Consider the following 17,764-nt stretch of genomic DNA (forward strand, 5'->3'; position numbering starts at 1 on the left):
GACAAACTCAGCCTCCACATCAAAAAGATACTACACAGATCAGTGTTGTTGTACACTGTATTAAATTAGCACTTACTAAAGCAAGTCTAAAACTGTACATTTTTATGCATAATGTATAACTCAAGATTATTTTCAATAATAGGCAGCTGTATATACACAGCGCAAAATTACAATAAAGCTCTGATTGTTTGTTTATAATAGTATTTAAAAAAAAAAAAAAAAAACATCCAAATCCTAGAGGTTATATAGTTCAGAAAGAAATTTGTAAGAGGTTACTGAAAAATGAACCCCCCAAATACCTCATCTAAAGAGAGTATCTAATGCCACTATCATGCCACATTCCAGTGACAATTCATTCTCCGCTCTTGGAATTCTGAAGTTCCCCAAGATGACCACTGAGAAACAGTGATGATAAATCAGTGCACAACAGGAAGACAGAAGTGCTATTTTAGTTCTTTTGATCTAAAAAAGGGTATTTAAGAAAACTACTTTTAATGCCTATTCACTAGCTCTAGAGCTCATCCTTTAAAATTAGCAGTGGCAGCACAGAAGAATTGCTTCAGAATTATATTTCAGAACTAATTACCTCCACTACCATTAAGTTCTATAAATACAGCTACAGAAATACTAAATATATGCAAGGTTGATTAATTCCAGAAAAAATACTGGTATTGAAAAACCGAAGTTCTAAGTAAAAACGGATACAAGGTCCTCGCAATTGTTCAGATTTATACGACATGGAAATGCTAGTTTGAATCACGGATCACTTCAGCTGTTAATTCTGTTCATCTAATTCTGCATCACACAGACTATTTAAAAATAGAATATTACCTTACGTGTATTTGGTTTATGAGGCAATGTTTTGGTAGCAGAGAGGCCACAGGGTTGGCCTGCGTGGGGAGATATTTCTGCAAGCCTGTGGAGCACTTCATACAAGAGCAGGTTGGTATGTCCTGTAGGAAGCTGCAGCCCAGGGACAGCCCACACTGGAGCAACAGGAATGTATAATAAGGAAGGAGCAGGAGAGAGGAACTCTTACAAGCTGACTAAAACCTCCCACTCCCCAGTCCCCTGCACTGCTCAGGTTGGGTAGGAGATAGAGGAGTTGGGAATGAAGGACTGAAGTGGAGCCTAGTAAAAGGGAGTATGGATACAAAGTGTTAATAATTTTTATATTTGCTTCTCACCATCCAACTCTACTTTAATTAGCAATAAATTAAATTAATTCTCACAAATTCTAGTCTATTTTCCCCATGATGGTAATTGGTAAGTGATCTCCCTGTCTTTATCTCGACCCATGACCTTCTTCATATTATTTTCTCCCCGTGTCATGCTGGGGAGGGAGAGTGAGAAAGCAGCTGGGTGAGAGTCTGGCAGCCAGCCAAGATCAACCCACCACATAACATTAAAATATACTATTTTCAATTATTATTGAACATTATTATTCAGAAATAACACATTTGAGAGAATGTGTCAAAAAGAGGACCCATTTCCTTCCTCCTCTTGGTGATTTGTGAATTTATAGTGAAGATCTTGCAAGATGAATAGGGACTGAAATGCTTCAAATTCCCAAATGCAGCTGGTTGTAATCTTGGGTAGGTTAGTTCATTTATCTAGGCCGTCTTTTTACATATAATGCTCAGTCAGGTACAGACGGAAACTTACTTTGAATTCTGAATCTGTAACTGCTTGATAAATGTTATACCGGAGGAAGAACCCAACACAAAAGTGAGACACAAAGGCATGACTCTATCACTAAACAGGGTTAGTATTAAGATGAAGTGACAGAACCAGGCAAATGAGTATAACATTCCCAAGCAGGACATGTACTTTGAAAAGAAATCAGCTGATTTTATCTAATTTTCTCCATACATTTTTGTAATATGATATGTTAAATATAAGACCTTCAGCTTCTTTGGAAGTTTGCCTCTTAATTTTCTTCACATTTTCATGGATTTTGGATATTTTCTCTATTCACCGTCCTTGTCACTTGCTGACTCCTGTGACTGAATGTTATCACTGGAGTCAAATGTATTTTCTAACCACACCCATCATCAGAAGGAAAAAGTGTAAAGCATCAACAGCTATGTTTTACTCTTGCACTTTTCTTTCCTTTAGTATATTATTTTCCAAAGGGTAATTTGCTTGACTCATCATCCTCTTTTCTCTCTCTGAATCTGCAGGCAGAGAACAGATGTTATGTCTCAAGCATGGGAAGAGACTGAATGCATCACATAGGAACCCATCTTGCCACAGCTCCTTTTACATTTTATATTCAAAAAATTGTCCTGGCAGACACATAAATCTTGAGTTCCTTGTAAACTGACACAGGGTCTAGAAATAGTCATGTACTGAAATCTGAATTACTGCACCCAAGAATGGATGATATGTTAATGCATTACCTGGAGGCATTAAAATAAGGACAACAAACTATGGGGATTTATTCAGATGTATTTTATGATTTTATAGTGCTAAGGAAAACTCAAAGAGAGAAACCTTGATTTAATAAGAAAGCATGCATCTAAATAATAAGAAAGCAGGCATCTAAATAATATCATATGTGGCAATCGTTTCCTGAAATTATATTTGATAAATATGAAACTGTTTTCTCACCAACTATTAAACACCTGCAGTGCATTTTGTTGTTGTTGTTGTTTTGGTTTGGTTTTGTGTTTGTTTTGTTTTGCTTGTTTGTTTGTAAATTTATTAAGGCAAGCTCATTAGCAGTTTAGATTCCACCTATATAATATTCTGGGAGGACTTCATCTGTCTTTATATTAATTTTCCTACCCTTATCTTTCAAAAGGATTGGGTTAAATAATCTGGCATGAAACAGTTCTTGCATGTGCAAACCTTCGTACAGTGACTTCTTACCAGCTAAGCATATATGATTCTCAGCCATACAAACAATCTGCACAAGTTAGCATAAATAACCTAAAGCAGATTAAATGCATGGATTTAGTGCAACAAACACGCATTACAATCATGATTTGAGCCATTGCAGTAGGAGTCACAGTTATAGTACACTATTTCCCCTCCATCACAATTAAGAGCAAGCACATGATGAATAAAAATTCTGCATTTTCTGTTTGCTGATGGGGTCACCTTTACTGTCCTAAAGATATTTTCCAGTTTTTGATCCCTGCTGAAGGCAAAATATGCCTTTTATATGAAGCTTTCCTGACACAAGTAATAGAAGAGATGCAATTATAACCTAAAATAAACCAAAGGCAGGATTTTCAACACTAATAACACAACTTTCACTGTTGTGAATATAGAACTGGAACTCCTGTATGAGACTTAACAATACCATTATTCCAGCTTTTAGTGTTCTCTAATTCCAGGTTTTTGTCTTTCCAGTTTCAACATTTTATGCCACGAAAAAATTACAGTATTTACTTTGCAAATTAATAGAGGGCGTTGCTGCAGAGAACAAAGCTGGAAGACATAAATCACTATGAGCTGGCAAAACATGCTTTTTTGTTCTAACAGTTGCACATATGTACAAAGCAGAGTCCCAAGTAAAAGAAAGGTTCTGTGAGCCCAAAGAAATCTATTGGAAAAAACATAACCACTGTTATGTTAAAGTAGTAGATGTAGTAGCTTATATTAATTATCCTTCTTTCTTAATTTCAGAATAAGGTGTTATTTGGAATCAATTACTTTTAAAAAGGGGAACAGTTCCTGAATAGTCTGTTACTTTTCCTTTGCCCTCCCCAGCTTCATAATTTTTATTTTATTCTTACCATCCTGTCCCTGATATTCCACGATCCTATTACATACTTACATTCTGCTGGGAACTGTTTAAAATGTATAATGTATGATACAGTATGTTCTGTCACAAGAAACAGATGAATAACACAGAAACTGGTTGAAATCAGTCTTCTGGATCAAGAGGCAGACATAATTTGTGATAGAAAGGGTGTATTTTCTATATTTACACAAAGTACGTTTCTTTCCATTTTCATTTCCTTCTCCATTTCATAGAATCATAGAATTATTAAAGTTGGAAGAGACCTCCAAGATTATCTGGTCCAACCATCACCCTACTACCAATGCCACCTGCTAAGCCACGTCCCTAAGCATGAAGTCCAACCTTTCCTTAAACACCCCCAGGGATGGTGACTCCACCACTTCCCTAGGCAACCCATTCCAATGCCTGACTACTCTAAGAAGAAATGCCTCCTAATTTCCAACCTGAACCTCCCCTGGCACAACTTGAGGCCATTCCCTCTAGTCCTGTCACTAGTTATCTGTGAGAAGAGGCCAACCCCCAGCTCCCCACGCCTTCCTTTCAGGTACCTGTAGAGAGCAATGAGGTCTCCCCTGAACCTCCTCTGCTCCAGACTAAACAACCCCAGATCCCTCAGCTGCTCCTCACAGGACTTGTGTTCCAGGCCCTTCACCAGCTTCCTAGCCCTTCTCTGGACATGCTCCAGGGCCTCGATGTCCTTCTTGTTCTGAGGGGCCCAAAACTGAACACAGTACTCGAGGTGCGGCCTCACCAGAGCGGAGTACAAGGGGATGATCACCTCCCTGGTCCTGCTGGCTGCACTATTCCTGATACAAGCCACGATGCTGTTGGCCTTCCTGGACACTTGGGCACGCTGCTGGCTCGTGTTCAGGGGAGCATCAATCAGCACCCCCAGATCCTTTTCCTCTGCACAGCTTTCAAGCCACTCTGCCCCAAGCCTGTAGTGTTACATGGGGTTATGGTTGCCAAAGCGCAGGACTCGGCACTTAGCCATGTCGACTCATCTCATTGGCCTCTGCCCATCCTGTTCAGAGCCCTCTGCAGGGCCTTCCTACCCTCCACCAGATCGTCACTTCCCCCAATTTGGTGTCATCTGCAAACTTCCTGAGGGTATACTCAATTCCCTCATCCAAATCATCAGTAAAGATATTAAAAAGGATGGGTCACAACACCAACCCCTGGGGAACACCCCTGGTGACCAGTCGCCAGCTGAATTTCACTCCGTTCACCACTACTCTCTGGGCCCAGCTGTCCAGCCAGTTTTTAATCCAGCAAAGAAAGAATGTACCTGTCCAAACCACGGGCTGCCAGTTTCTCCAGGAGAATACTATGGGAGACCGTGTCAAAGGCCTTGCTGAAGTCTAGGTAGACTACGTCAACAGCATTTCCCTCATCCACCAGGTGGGTCACCCAGTCATAGGAGATGAAACTGGTCAGGCAGGACTTGCCTATCATGAACCCATGCTGACTAGGCCTGATCCCCGAGTTGTCCCGCATATGCTGTGTGATTGCATCCAAGTTATTCCATCTAAGATGTTCCATCAAAGGTTCCATCATCTTTCCTGGCACCAAGGTCAGGATGACAGGCCTGTAGTTCCCGAGATCCTCCTTACAACCCTTCTTATGGATGGGTGTCACATTAGCAAGTCTCCAGTCATCTGGGACCTCTCTTGATGACCATGATCACTGATAGATGATGGAAAGTGGCCCAGGAATCACATCTGCCAACCCCCTCAGCACCCTTGGGTGGATCCCATCTGGCCCCATGGACTTGTAACAGTTCAGGTGGAGTAGCAGGTCTCTAATTGTCTCCACTTGAACTGGGGGGGGGTTATTCTGCTCCTTGTCCCAGACTTCCAGGTCAGGAGGCTGAGTACTCCAAGGATAAGTGGTCTGTCTAGTAAAGACAGACGTAAAGAAGGCATTAAGAATCTCAGCCTTATCCTTATCCTCTGTAGTCATGTTCCCCCTGTCCCTGTCAGCTCCCAGGCTAGAGTCCACTTCCCCCTTTGAGACAGGTGGGACCCATTGGCAGCCATCAGGCCAAGTGCCAAGTAAACCTCCCCGTGATCAAAAAAAAAAAATAATAAATTCCTGTGATGGCACCAGCCATATATTAATCAGCTGGGCCTTCCAGGTTCTCTAAGAATCCCTCCCCACCACTGAAGGGATAGAGGAAAACACTACCTGTGCACACACTCCATCCAGTAACCGCCCCAATCCCCTGAAGTCCCTTTTGATAGCCTTCAGGCTTCTCAGCAATTTCACCGCTGCCAGCCTGAATTATCAATAAGGGGAAAGAACTGGAGGGGCGAACAAGGTCAGGAAGTTTCCTGGTAATGTCCCTGACCCAGGCCTCAGGGAGGCAGCAGACTTCCCTATGGGTAGGATCAGGCTGACATATAGGGCCCTCTGTTCCCCTCAGAATGGAGCCGCCTACAACAATCACCCTTATTTCCTTCTTGTTGGAGGAAGTCTTGAGTCATGGAGTCAACTTTCTTGCCCTAGACAACCTCCTGTGTAGACTTTGCCCCACATTTTCACCACCCTGTCCCTCAAGCTCCAGGGCCTCAAACCTAGTGTGTAAGGGCATCTGGGGAGTCATGGTGGGTAGGGAGGGGGCTCACCTGTGACACTGAGCAGGGACCTGTTTCCATTCCTCTCCATTTCTCAGGTCCCCTCCCTCTGCCTGAAAGTGACAGGGTTGGGGGTCCATCACTATTTGGGGTGTATCGCCCTGGTGCCTTTCTTGCAGGCATGGCAGGGAGTGACTCCACTCATCTCCTGCTCACACTCCCTGATAGTCCTTAATCTCTCCACCTCCTCCTTGAGCTCTGCCACCAGGCTGATCAGATCCTCCACCTGCTTGCACTTCACGCAGGCAGTATCTCTGTCACCCACCATTGGCAGCATCACACTCAGGCACTCCCTGCAGCCAGAGGCCTGAACTGACGTATCTTTGGGCACTTGCTCTGGGTTACCACAGCCTTTTTGGTGAGCGCTTTGGCGAGTGCTTTCCGCCTGGTGGAGGCCATGCCTGGGTTTGCTGTCTGGGAGGCAACCAGAAGGAAAGCTGGTCTGAGTAGGGAGGCATACTCCTCCCTCCCTGCTCAAACTGCTACACAAACTGCCGTGCCATGCCATGACTGAAGTGCCAAGCCCTGTTTGCCCACACCGATCACTGTGCTCCTGGTTGCTCACGCTCCCGAGGCAGCCTTTGTACCACCAGGGAGGGGGCACTGCTGGCTCCACCCAAGCCCTGTCAGCCACCCTTGCGAGGGCTGCCAGGCCCTGACTGCTCCCTCAGCTACCTTGAGTGGCCGCGATTCAGGAAACCACCTGTCCACCATGATCCAACACTCCACTGCAGAATGTGACTGCCTCTCAGTTTTACTTCTGCTGACATCCATAAAATACAATACATACTTCATGTGCCATTTCTCTAAATTTCTCATTCACTGAGGTCATGACTAGAACACCCAGCAGAACAAGAATTAGGGAAACCCAGGAACTAATCTTGCAACTCAGATCTGTTTGCTGGCATCCTTCTCCCCCAAGCTGACTACACAAAGAAGTTAAGAACTCCATCTTCCATTTCTTCACAAACTACACAACTTCTTAGATAACAGGAGATTGTTACATGCCCCAAAACCAGAAACATGGGAGAAAAACATTATTCCCTGTTCTCCCAGGAAAAAAGCCAGAAGTGGAGGTATGGACTTAAAGCCACTTCACCATTAGGTTCATCAGAATTAGAAGGAGTACATGTGAAGATGCACAAAGCCATCATCACATGCTAAACTTGTGAAGACCTTGAGGCAAGTGATGCTAGAATAGAAGGGCTTCTTGTTAGTTTTAGATGCACTACTACCAGATATACAGTGATGGGCACTAGGTTTTCTTGACACCTGTTTAAAGATGGAGCAGCATACTCATCAAGTTTTAGTATTTGGCAAATGATTTTCAAGAATGCTGAGCTACCAGTTTCTGCAGAGTTCAAAAGCAATTGCAGGTATCAAAATCACATCACCTATTTTTGGTAGTGTGCTAAAGAAAACAAAACCTGCTTCTTTCTCCCTTTTTTTTTTTTTTTTGGCAATTACTGCCAACTGCATCCAAAATCTGTCATAAGAGTACTTTTACTAGTAGCTTCAGCTTTATATAATTAGTAGGTGAAGCATAAATACAATAAACAACCCTAGAAAGACACAAGTCAAGGCAAAAAGACTTTTATCTTCCTTTTTTTTTTTTTAACTTTTTTTTTTTAACGTTCATCTTTTAAAAGTATTTTATACAAAACAATACCTAATAGCCAGGGAGATGCTTGCAAGAAAGACCAAAGCAGCAGTATGCTCGAAACCTCCCACCTCAAAGTTCACACAAAAAGGAAGGTAGGAAACGATTTTAATCAACTTAGTAACTGCTTTGCTCCTCAACCAAGTTACCAGTCTTGCTGTGAAATACCCAGAGCCCCCTGAGATAAGCAGACAATAGCTCACAGTTATGTTCTCCCACATTGACAGGCTCTGCCCTCCATGCACCTCTCATGCCATATTCATGACCATTTCTTGCTGCTATTCCTCCTGCAGCACAGTCTTGAAGCTAATATTTCCACCCAATATAGATCTCCAAAAATGTTAATATTCTCTTTTCTCACACAAACGAAACCAAAGCTTTATTCCCTCATGTCAGTTTCAGTAGTTTTTTATGGTACTTAAGTGAATTACACATACCAAGTTATAAACCAGCTGCACACTGTAGTATTTTAAGGCATTAGAAATGATGCCACAGTTGCTAAAAATGATTTTCCATGAGTTAATAAACAAGAATATCTCAAGGAATTGCTGAAACGCTTCACTCTCAACTAAAGAAGCCATTAATTATGTATGTATTGCTACATATCTCATGAATGCTGACTTTATTTTAAAGAGACACATTGTAAAGCATGCATGATATCCTTGATTTATAAAAAAACAGTGTCCCTAAATATGCCTGTATTCACTAGTTTTCCTTAGACATAGCTAAGTGTGCCATATTTGCTGTTTCCTAGTGACTATGAGGCACAGCAGAACAGAGATTTCTGTAAGAATACATGCTACTTTGTTTTGCTTACTGACAAGATCTTCCAGATTTCCTTACAGATTGGGACACATTGCCGTTTCTTAACTTTGTTGAGAAGAAAAAGTCACAGTCAGGATCAAATAGGACATCAGTGAACAAGCATAAATACAAATTCAAGGGAAACTGAAAAGAAAGAAGGTCTTTGTTACACAGCAGGGAATCTTCAGACAGTGTTGTTGCACGTGTAAGAAGCTGTCACACTAGTATCAGAAATACTTTTCTTAGATTTGCATTTGATTTCCAATTTGAAAGTGATTATTTCAGTTCTAAAACTTCTGAATATAAACAAATCAGTGTGCAAAAGATTATTGCAAATCAATTATTATAGTTCATTTGTAACTTATTTCAAACCAGCTTTATATTCTACATTTACATGTGGGTACTTTTTAAAAAAGGAAATTATATTTTAAACTATATGTTATATGTTATTATATTATAAACTATATGTTGCTGAGATTTACTGCAAAATTAAAAATAATTAAAATTCACACATCATACAAAAATGTATGAGGCAACTCCTTTTTTTAATCATTAAAAATATTTTCATATGAACTGCTTGGCTATAAGCTGGGCTACTTGAGTGGAAAATGAAAGCTTGCTACTAAATGAATAGCAAAACAGCATTCAAAGCTTTTTCCATTTTTCTTGTCAACAAATGATATTCTAAGTTGCTTGCTTCATTCTGCAAGTTCATTCATTCTCTGTGATCTCTTTATTTTCCCTGTAATTTTCCCAGACTCTACTTACATTGTAACTGAAAACAACATATTTATAGCTTACTTCCATTGATTAAGGATTTTTTCTGATGTAAATCCCTTTTTGCCTCTTTGATAGGTCAGAGTACAGAATGGGTGAGCACAGAGGAAAGCATTGCAAAGAAATTCCAAATTATACTACTATATCAATGAAGTTACTAGCAGAAGGTATAGCACACTAGGCCAAATAAATTATTTCAGAATAAAGCTTTATTTATTCAACTGTGGATGAGTGTAAGAGAGGTATTTCTGCACCGATCCAAGAATTGCATAAGTTGGAAATGTGTGTATCAGAAAGCAATGTGATATTTTAAACCATATGTGGACAGAAAAATAAACTTGACTAATCTCTGAATTTAGACCTATTTAAATTAAGACTCTTAATTTAGCTTATCAGTTGAAATTACAGTGTCAGACTGTATTAGAAAACATACTTATTGACACAGCAGAGTCCTAGATTGCCAAGGGCTTATCTCAGCCTGAAGTCATCATACCAATGAAAAGATGTAACTTCTCTCCTATATCAATGCATGGCCTTCTCTGAAGTCAACGGCACGTCATAAAGGCAGATGAGAACTGTCCAACCTAACTGTCAGACCTTCCTGCAGAAGAGTGCTGAGATCACCTCTTGGAATCTGGTTTTGAAACATTGCTGAATCTGACTGCACTGCAGGCATCTGTATTAATTTACAACTGAATTTCACAATGCTTACATCTAACATAGTATCCAAAGATGCTGAAGCTACGTAGTACAGTTGTATGAGAATATACAGGTATTACACTTAGAAATTTAATTCTTCTTGTTGAGTCACTGTACTAACTAAACTATAAACATTTACATGTAACACAAACTCAGAGTGCACCCATATGTGACGCCTGAAATTAAAGGCAATGTAAGTTACTTACTGATCTGAAAGTATTTTTACTTCCTTTGCAAATACTAACAAAATAAAAAATTATTGTACAATTAAAAAATTGCATCCCACATAAATGGTATATATTTTCCTATATTAATTTATGACTTTGTCTTAAATACAGGTGTTGCATTCATGAAATCATAAAACTGATAATAACATAAGCTGTGATCTTGCATATTAGACACCCTACTTAAATTTAAGAGTTTCTTTTTAAAATAAGTAGCGATGGATAGTGTCATTTTTTTCTAACCAGACAACTTTCTAAAGCAGAATAACTTATTTTTAAAGGTTATATTTAGGAGAAAAACAAAAATAATTTAGCTGTGCATGTATGTGAACACACAAACCATACATATGAGTCCCTTGCTACCTCCATTGTCCTTTAAGTCAGCTTAGTGGCTGGCAGTATAGATCAAAAAGTTAGTTAAAGAAAACTGGAACAAAAAATCAGAATATTGTCACTTCATGTTCTTCAAGATTGCATCAAATATTCTTTTTAAATTAAAGCTTATATAAGGCTTAGGAAATGTAGGGCTGCTCTCATCTGCAAGCTCAGAGCAGGAATCAGCTTTGGGTCCTAGACAACAGAGCCTATAATTTAAAGTTGGTAAACAGCTAAAGCCTTGAAAGCACAAAGGAAAATCAGAAAATAGGGTCTGTTCTTGTATTGTGCAATATATGTAAGTATGTTTATTTCCTATGTGCAGTACCCATTTCATAGCTGAGACATCCAGATATGAAATTGGTCCTATAGGACATTCTAAAATTGTTCCCTTCATTGCCACATACAAATACCTGGACTACCTCTAACGAAGATAGTCTAGGCAACAGTAAGATGCTTTGATGGGATACCAGCCTTGTCCAAAGGTAATTCAAGCAATCTTTTTCGAAAATCATGGTGTCTTCATTAAGTAATAGTTAGCTTAAAATTAGCTTATTAAACTACACAAAGCACTTAAAGGAAAAAAATATACACTTCACTTTAACAAAATAAACCTGATTTTGCCATTATTTTAGTTTTAATTTTCCACACAGCTTATTTCTCTGAAGGGATACTGCCCAATGTGAAGGAACGGTCAAAGTGCATGTCTCAAATATCCCTGAAAATTTAGCTCTGTGGCTGACTGGTTCTTTTTGCAAATCCCTCCAGGAAAAAAAAAAAAAAAAAAAAAAAAAAGACATGCCTTTTGGCTTAATTAAATAAACGCTTCATAAGAAACTGCTTCCAACCAGACAGGTATAGTCAGCTTACTTGCAAAAGGCTGGTAGTGGTAGGGGATATGAACAAACTAATGAACAAACTAATGCAGATGGAAACACACTGGTTCTCCCTTAATATTGCAATATTAAACAATATCAATATTACCAGGTTCCAATACTATGACAGTGTCACAATATAAATCTTATGCCTCATTCTGTATTGCTTTGTATTACTTGGTCCATTTCTTTCTGCAATTCCAGACCTTATGTCTTAGCCAACACATTTCAGATCCCTCCCTGAACTGGAGTATTGTGAGCCCCGTAATTATTGCATTCTGACAATATGGAAAGGATCAAGTCAAAATTAGCCTCTGATACCTTCACCTAGCCTGTCTCACCAGAGTGCCAGGGAAGTCTGGGGTGGGAAACTACTGAAGGGCACCTGTCTTCTACTGTAATGAAATAGGAGGATAGGGTTTCAGCACATCTTATGCAGCAAGCTTCCTTACAGGGGGATATCCAAAGTGACAGCAGATGAGCTGCGGAACAGCATCGTAGTGAGGAAAGAGAGAGGTCACCTTCACTCCATGACTTATTATTTAAACAAACATGTACTGGAAAGCACATGGCCTTGAGAGAAGCAGCCCAGTTTTCAAACTTTGTAAAAATATCAGCTTGAAAAACTAAACTCAGAAACAAAAACAAAAAACCAAACTCTAAGCCTTTAGGTCCAGAGACAACTTTCAGTGGATGATTTGAAGGAAAAGAAGTTACTTTATCCAACCTCCTTAATAACCAGATGTTTGCAATCATCAAAAATACATCTTTAGCTGAAACAATTTCCCTGTTCCAAAGCATTTAGTCTCTAAGAGCATTTACATAACAGTATGTGACACCTCAAATGCTTAAGGCCACCAACCATGGCAGTACAAATTACAGTCATTTTTCAATACACTGTGCAAGGTGCACCACTTCCAGTACTTGGATTCGTTGCATGCTGTGTTGGTTTCTGCAGTGAGACACGATCAGCATGCACCACAGCTACACAGTTTGCAGCCTTCGGAGATTCATGGTAATAGGTAAAAGAGGCTGATCTCCTTACCCGCCGTAGGCTGGAATTGGAGGAGGGGGTGCTGCTGCACGGAACGTGTTGTACACTGTGCGACCTCGGCCTCTTAGATGTGCACCTCTGTAAGCAGCAGCTGCCGTTGCAGCCGGGTAGGGAAATCCTGGCACTGTGAAGAGAAGGAGAGGAAAATAAAATATTCAGATCAATCCGGTGTTTGAAAACTAGGCAAAATACTGGTAATGTAGCAGCATAGTTGTGCTTATATTAAATCATGGCCCATAACTAGTTGAGGGCATTGTCGGATAACTAAATTATTAGTCTTTTAACAAGAGGCCTCATCTTCTAACATAAAATCTTTTTATGCAACTAGGAGATGGCAAACAGGGAATTTATATAGCAGTATCACAGATAGCACAAAAAGACACTCATTATTAAAAACAATGCTGCCTGTTGTAGCTGATGCTGCTAAAAGGAGACTTTTGAGGCCAAAATCACCCAGCTCAGGCTCAAATTTATAGTACCAGAGAATTCTCCATCACATTATTGGATTTATCTTCAAAGTTTGCCATGCTTTGAGTGGGGGTGAGATGTTGGACCCGGCGACCTCCAAAAGCCCCTTTCAATCTAAATTGTTCAGTGATGAGCTTCATTTTTGTTCAGAAAGTTGATTATTATTAGGTTTGAATTTTGTTTCATTTTTTTCAACTGAAAAAAAAGGTAGAGCAAGAGCTTTCTCAGAATTTGGGGGTATATTCTGTTCATAATAGTACCTGTTATTTCTTCAAAGGCAAGAGTTACATAGTTTGGAAATACCTATACGAATTCAGATAATATTAAGAGCCAATAGAAACAATTTAGACATATAAAGAAGAAATAAACTCATATAGTTTTATATTGTCATTGCAAGTAAATGTAAACATTACCATTCCATGTGAAACAAAATATGTTCATCAGAAATTGAACAGTAATATAGTACTACGTAGATTTTTTTTAGTAAAATATTTGTAAAACTTTTCACATTTTAATTTAAAAAAAAAAAAAATGAAACTTTCTAATTTACTTTCTCTGCCAGTTTTTTAAGCAATGCTTCATTATTCGTTTCTCTTTTGAACATATATTGTTGGCCAGTGTTAGGTATTTTTGGAACTAATTCATCAGTGAGATACAGAAAATTAAATCCTGCTCTGGTGACACTCAAGTTACTTTAGTTGTGCTTCATTGTATTGAATTATGTAAATTAAGCATATAAACAGATAAATAAAGATTGCTTAGAAATGCCCTGATAAAGGAAAACAAATGGAAGAAATTACGTATAAGCTTTTCAAGTCTGAAATTTGACTTCAATCCAAAGCTGTGTTTCATCTGTTTTAGAAGTAAATTTTAAAAGTAGCCTTAAATTTGAAATAAAATAAAAAATTATCAACTTATAGATACTGCTGGCTGAACACATGAAGGAAAATACTGTAATTATTTTGACTTCATTACAGCCTTACAGCATTACAGGCCCCTCTCACTGAAGAATCTGGCCAGGAAAACATATCTGAAATGGTAGATATCTTAAATGATAAGCCTGAAGGTTGGTATTCTGTAGCTAGATTTAATAAATGTAGTCTTAGGGACACTCCTGAACTACCAAGAATAAGAGAAATTTCTCTGACCTAAATGCCACTGATAAAAAAAAATAATGAAGTCTACCAATCTTTGAGCAGTTTGGACAACTTCTTCACTTACATGTACATCTGTATTTTTCTACATACTGATAGAAAACAATTTTCCAATAAAAACGGAAGCAGTAGTAAAGAATAACAAACCAACTCAAAAAAAAAAGTCTAAACTCAAGTTATCTAATGTATCTAACAACACTATGGGTTTCCAATCCATAATCTAGGAACCCCCATTCAAAGATCTGCTTCAGCAATTAATTATTAGTAGATACATCTATGTTTGGCAATATTTAAAGCAAGGAAGTAGTCAATACCCTTTCAGTGAAACACTCAGGGTCCTAGACAATCTTTCTTCTGTAAGATGTACTGTTTGAAATTAATTCACCAATTCCTTCATACAGCTCACACCCTAGACATGTGTATGAATAATGGAAGAAAGAAGTAACTGTAGCTCTAAGAAAATTCCAACTGGAATTGTGCAGAAATTATATGGCAGACACTGACAATATGTCTGTATGAAAGCATGAACTCCTAGTGTGTTTTGTTTCGTTTTGTTTCCCTTTTAATTGTACCATTCAATATAACTTTCACACAGATGGTTTAAAGTATATATTTTGCAGTAACTGAACATTTATCCTAAATATTCTTTCTTCATCGTGGTAGCCATGCCTTGGAAGAAATTACAGATCTTTGGCAGTGAACAAAGAAATATCAGTGCAAGAGCAGAGCACTTCAATCAATGAATGAGTACAAATGAACAGAAAATATTTTTTAAAAAATACTATTATATTATTATTACATACGCATATATATATACATAAAATGAGAAATAAGTCTTTCTCTTTGCATGTGCTTTTTCTTATGAAAGAGGAGAAAAAGCTAGAAGAAATTCAGGAAGAGTCACTTAGCCCCCAAATGTTTATCAAATCCAGAACCTATAATGGAGGCCAAACCCAGCATTCATTGGAGATGGTAAGATAAGGCGGGGATCTGACATTTTTAAAGGATCTGTATATTTTCTGATGTGTTAGAATGCAAAGCCTGAAGTTATTTCATCGTTTTGCTATGCTCACCTTGTGTTGCCTCCTTAAGAAAATCATGAAGCATAAAATATCTATAGTAAAGCAAAACCTAGAAAATCTTACAGAAGCATCTAGAAGTTAGGACAATGGTTTGGAGTTCTGTCAAGAAGATGATAAGACATAATGGAAGATAAGCCTGAGAAATATGGAACTAAGAATGGCACTGCATGGTCCTGTGAGAAAGTGAGCTCATATATGCACTAGAATTATATCCATTCTCCCAAAAAGTGTCTTGGGTCAGCCAGAAAAACAGAGTATGTGAAAACATGCCTTCTAATTGCAGGTAGTATTATTAAAGATTACAATTATTGCCAGAGGTATAATAATTGGCAAGATCATGTCACCCTACATTTGAGTTCAACAAAAAAATTATGCTACTCATCCCAACTGAGAAATCATGTGATTAGGAGTATGCAATAATCACAGAATTTATTTTGCTACCAACTTTTTAATATCCTTACCTCCAAAATAACCAGAAGTAATGCCACTAGAACACAATTGAATAATGGACTTAATAAAAACAATTTTATGAAAAGAGCTCTCCCATCAGGAAGCATTAAGTAATATCAACCAGCCCCAGAAGCAATGAATATACTAGCCAGGAAGGGTAAACATTTAATGACTCAAAGTTTGTAGGTCAACATTCCATAGTGCCTCAGTGCCTAACTACTGAAACTAAGTCAGTGAAAATTCTATTATAATGACATTGAAAATGTGTTCAACTCTCAGCTGGGAAACATCCTACTCCACTTCTTAACAGAAGTACCTTAAATTTATCAATGTAATTTTATGACTAGAATTCTGACCTGTAATAGGGAAAAGGCAAATTTTGCCAACTACATATCATTGGTGATAATAATGAGGTTAAAAACAAAGACAGAAGTTTCTAAAGACTGTATGAGGGAAAGATCCCTTTCATCCCAATCATATTTGTGTTCACAGACGAAATTTAATTATATCTGAATTTCTCCCAACAGATATCATATATATAAGCATTGCTTTTATTCATTTTTTATTAAATGAACATGACAGGTAGCGGATTTTCTAGACACCACATCTCAATATATGCCTTGGAAAACAAAGACTGTCTGAACACTGACAAAGCTTGAGCTCCAAAAAGGGGGAACACATCCTGGTAAAAAAAACACTTAGGGGTTATACACTGTGTATTAAAGTTTTAAAGCTCTGAGATAAATGGAAGAGTAGCAGATGTAAAAAACAACAGGGGGCAGATTTTGTATCAAAGCCATAAAAATATACAGCCATTTTAATGGGCAATTATTCTTTGCATTTTTGCTGTGGTTTGAATTTGTATGAGTGTGCCATATGCCTCAAGAAAGGTGTGCCATCAAAATGGATGAATGAATCTACCTCTCATCACTCCTAATCTTTGTACAAACTATCAGGTCATCTGCTATCAAGAGTTTTCCAATGTTTAATCTTGAAGAATTTTAATGCTATACTGTGTTGAAATCAGTTTATAGCTAATTTACTGCAGAGTAGTTTAACTGTTAGAAATGCAGGAAGACACACACATATTACTCCCATAGTTTAGGAGGATCCCTGTTGAGGAAACATTTCAGAAGTGCTGGACAATAAATTAAGAACAAAGAGGTAAAATAGGTAACATGCTGAGGAAGGCTAAGCAGAATAATCTAAATCATATTATCTGATATTTCTGGAACAGAATCAGGAATTTATCCTGATGTATGCTCTGTAGTAAGTTTTCACTTTACCTTAATAGCAATAAGTAATATCACCTGTCATTGTTCAAAAGAGTTATAAAAACTGTGTTAAAGACAATGCATGTAGATCTTTACATTTAAATAAAAATTGCAGTGCAAGTAAAAGCTCCATTACTACAGCTTTTAAAATAAAAGGATTTTTAAAATGTATATATATCTTTAAAGCGTGAAAAGCTCTAGAAAGCTCTAGCAAACTAAAAAACAAACAAACAAAAAAAACAACAAACAATTTTTCACCTGTTCTTTTTTGTGAGATGATTATTCCTGGGATCCAATTGTGAATTAACTGAACTCAAAGGAAATTTGCCATGTATGTCAAATATAGGCACGACTGGTCCCTTCTATTTCTTTAATTCAAAATAGAAACAATATATTTATTTTTAAAACAAAAATAGTGGAACAATGATTTCCTTACCATTGTACAGAAATACATGTCAATATTAAACACTGTTGTTTA

At 38.1% G+C, this 17,764-nt stretch overlaps 1 protein-coding gene across 50 annotated transcripts in view; it reads right to left on the reverse strand.

Annotated features, from left to right (window-relative positions):
* The window catches only part of RBFOX1 (RNA binding fox-1 homolog 1), a 1,146,084-nt gene that overhangs the window by 43,756 nt on the left and 1,084,564 nt on the right, over positions 1-17,764 (reverse strand). For all 50 annotated transcript variants that reach the window (XM_048062448.2, XM_013189461.3, XM_066977847.1 and 47 more), the window contains one exon: positions 12,850-12,982. In XM_048062448.2, coding sequence (XP_047918405.2) covers positions 12,850-12,982 — 133 coding nt within the window. The remainder of the gene's footprint in view (positions 1-12,849; positions 12,983-17,764) is intronic.

Source organism: Anser cygnoides, chromosome 15 (assembly GCF_040182565.1).
Source record: "Anser cygnoides isolate HZ-2024a breed goose chromosome 15, Taihu_goose_T2T_genome, whole genome shotgun sequence".
NCBI classification, from domain to species: Eukaryota; Metazoa; Chordata; class Aves; order Anseriformes; family Anatidae; genus Anser; species Anser cygnoides.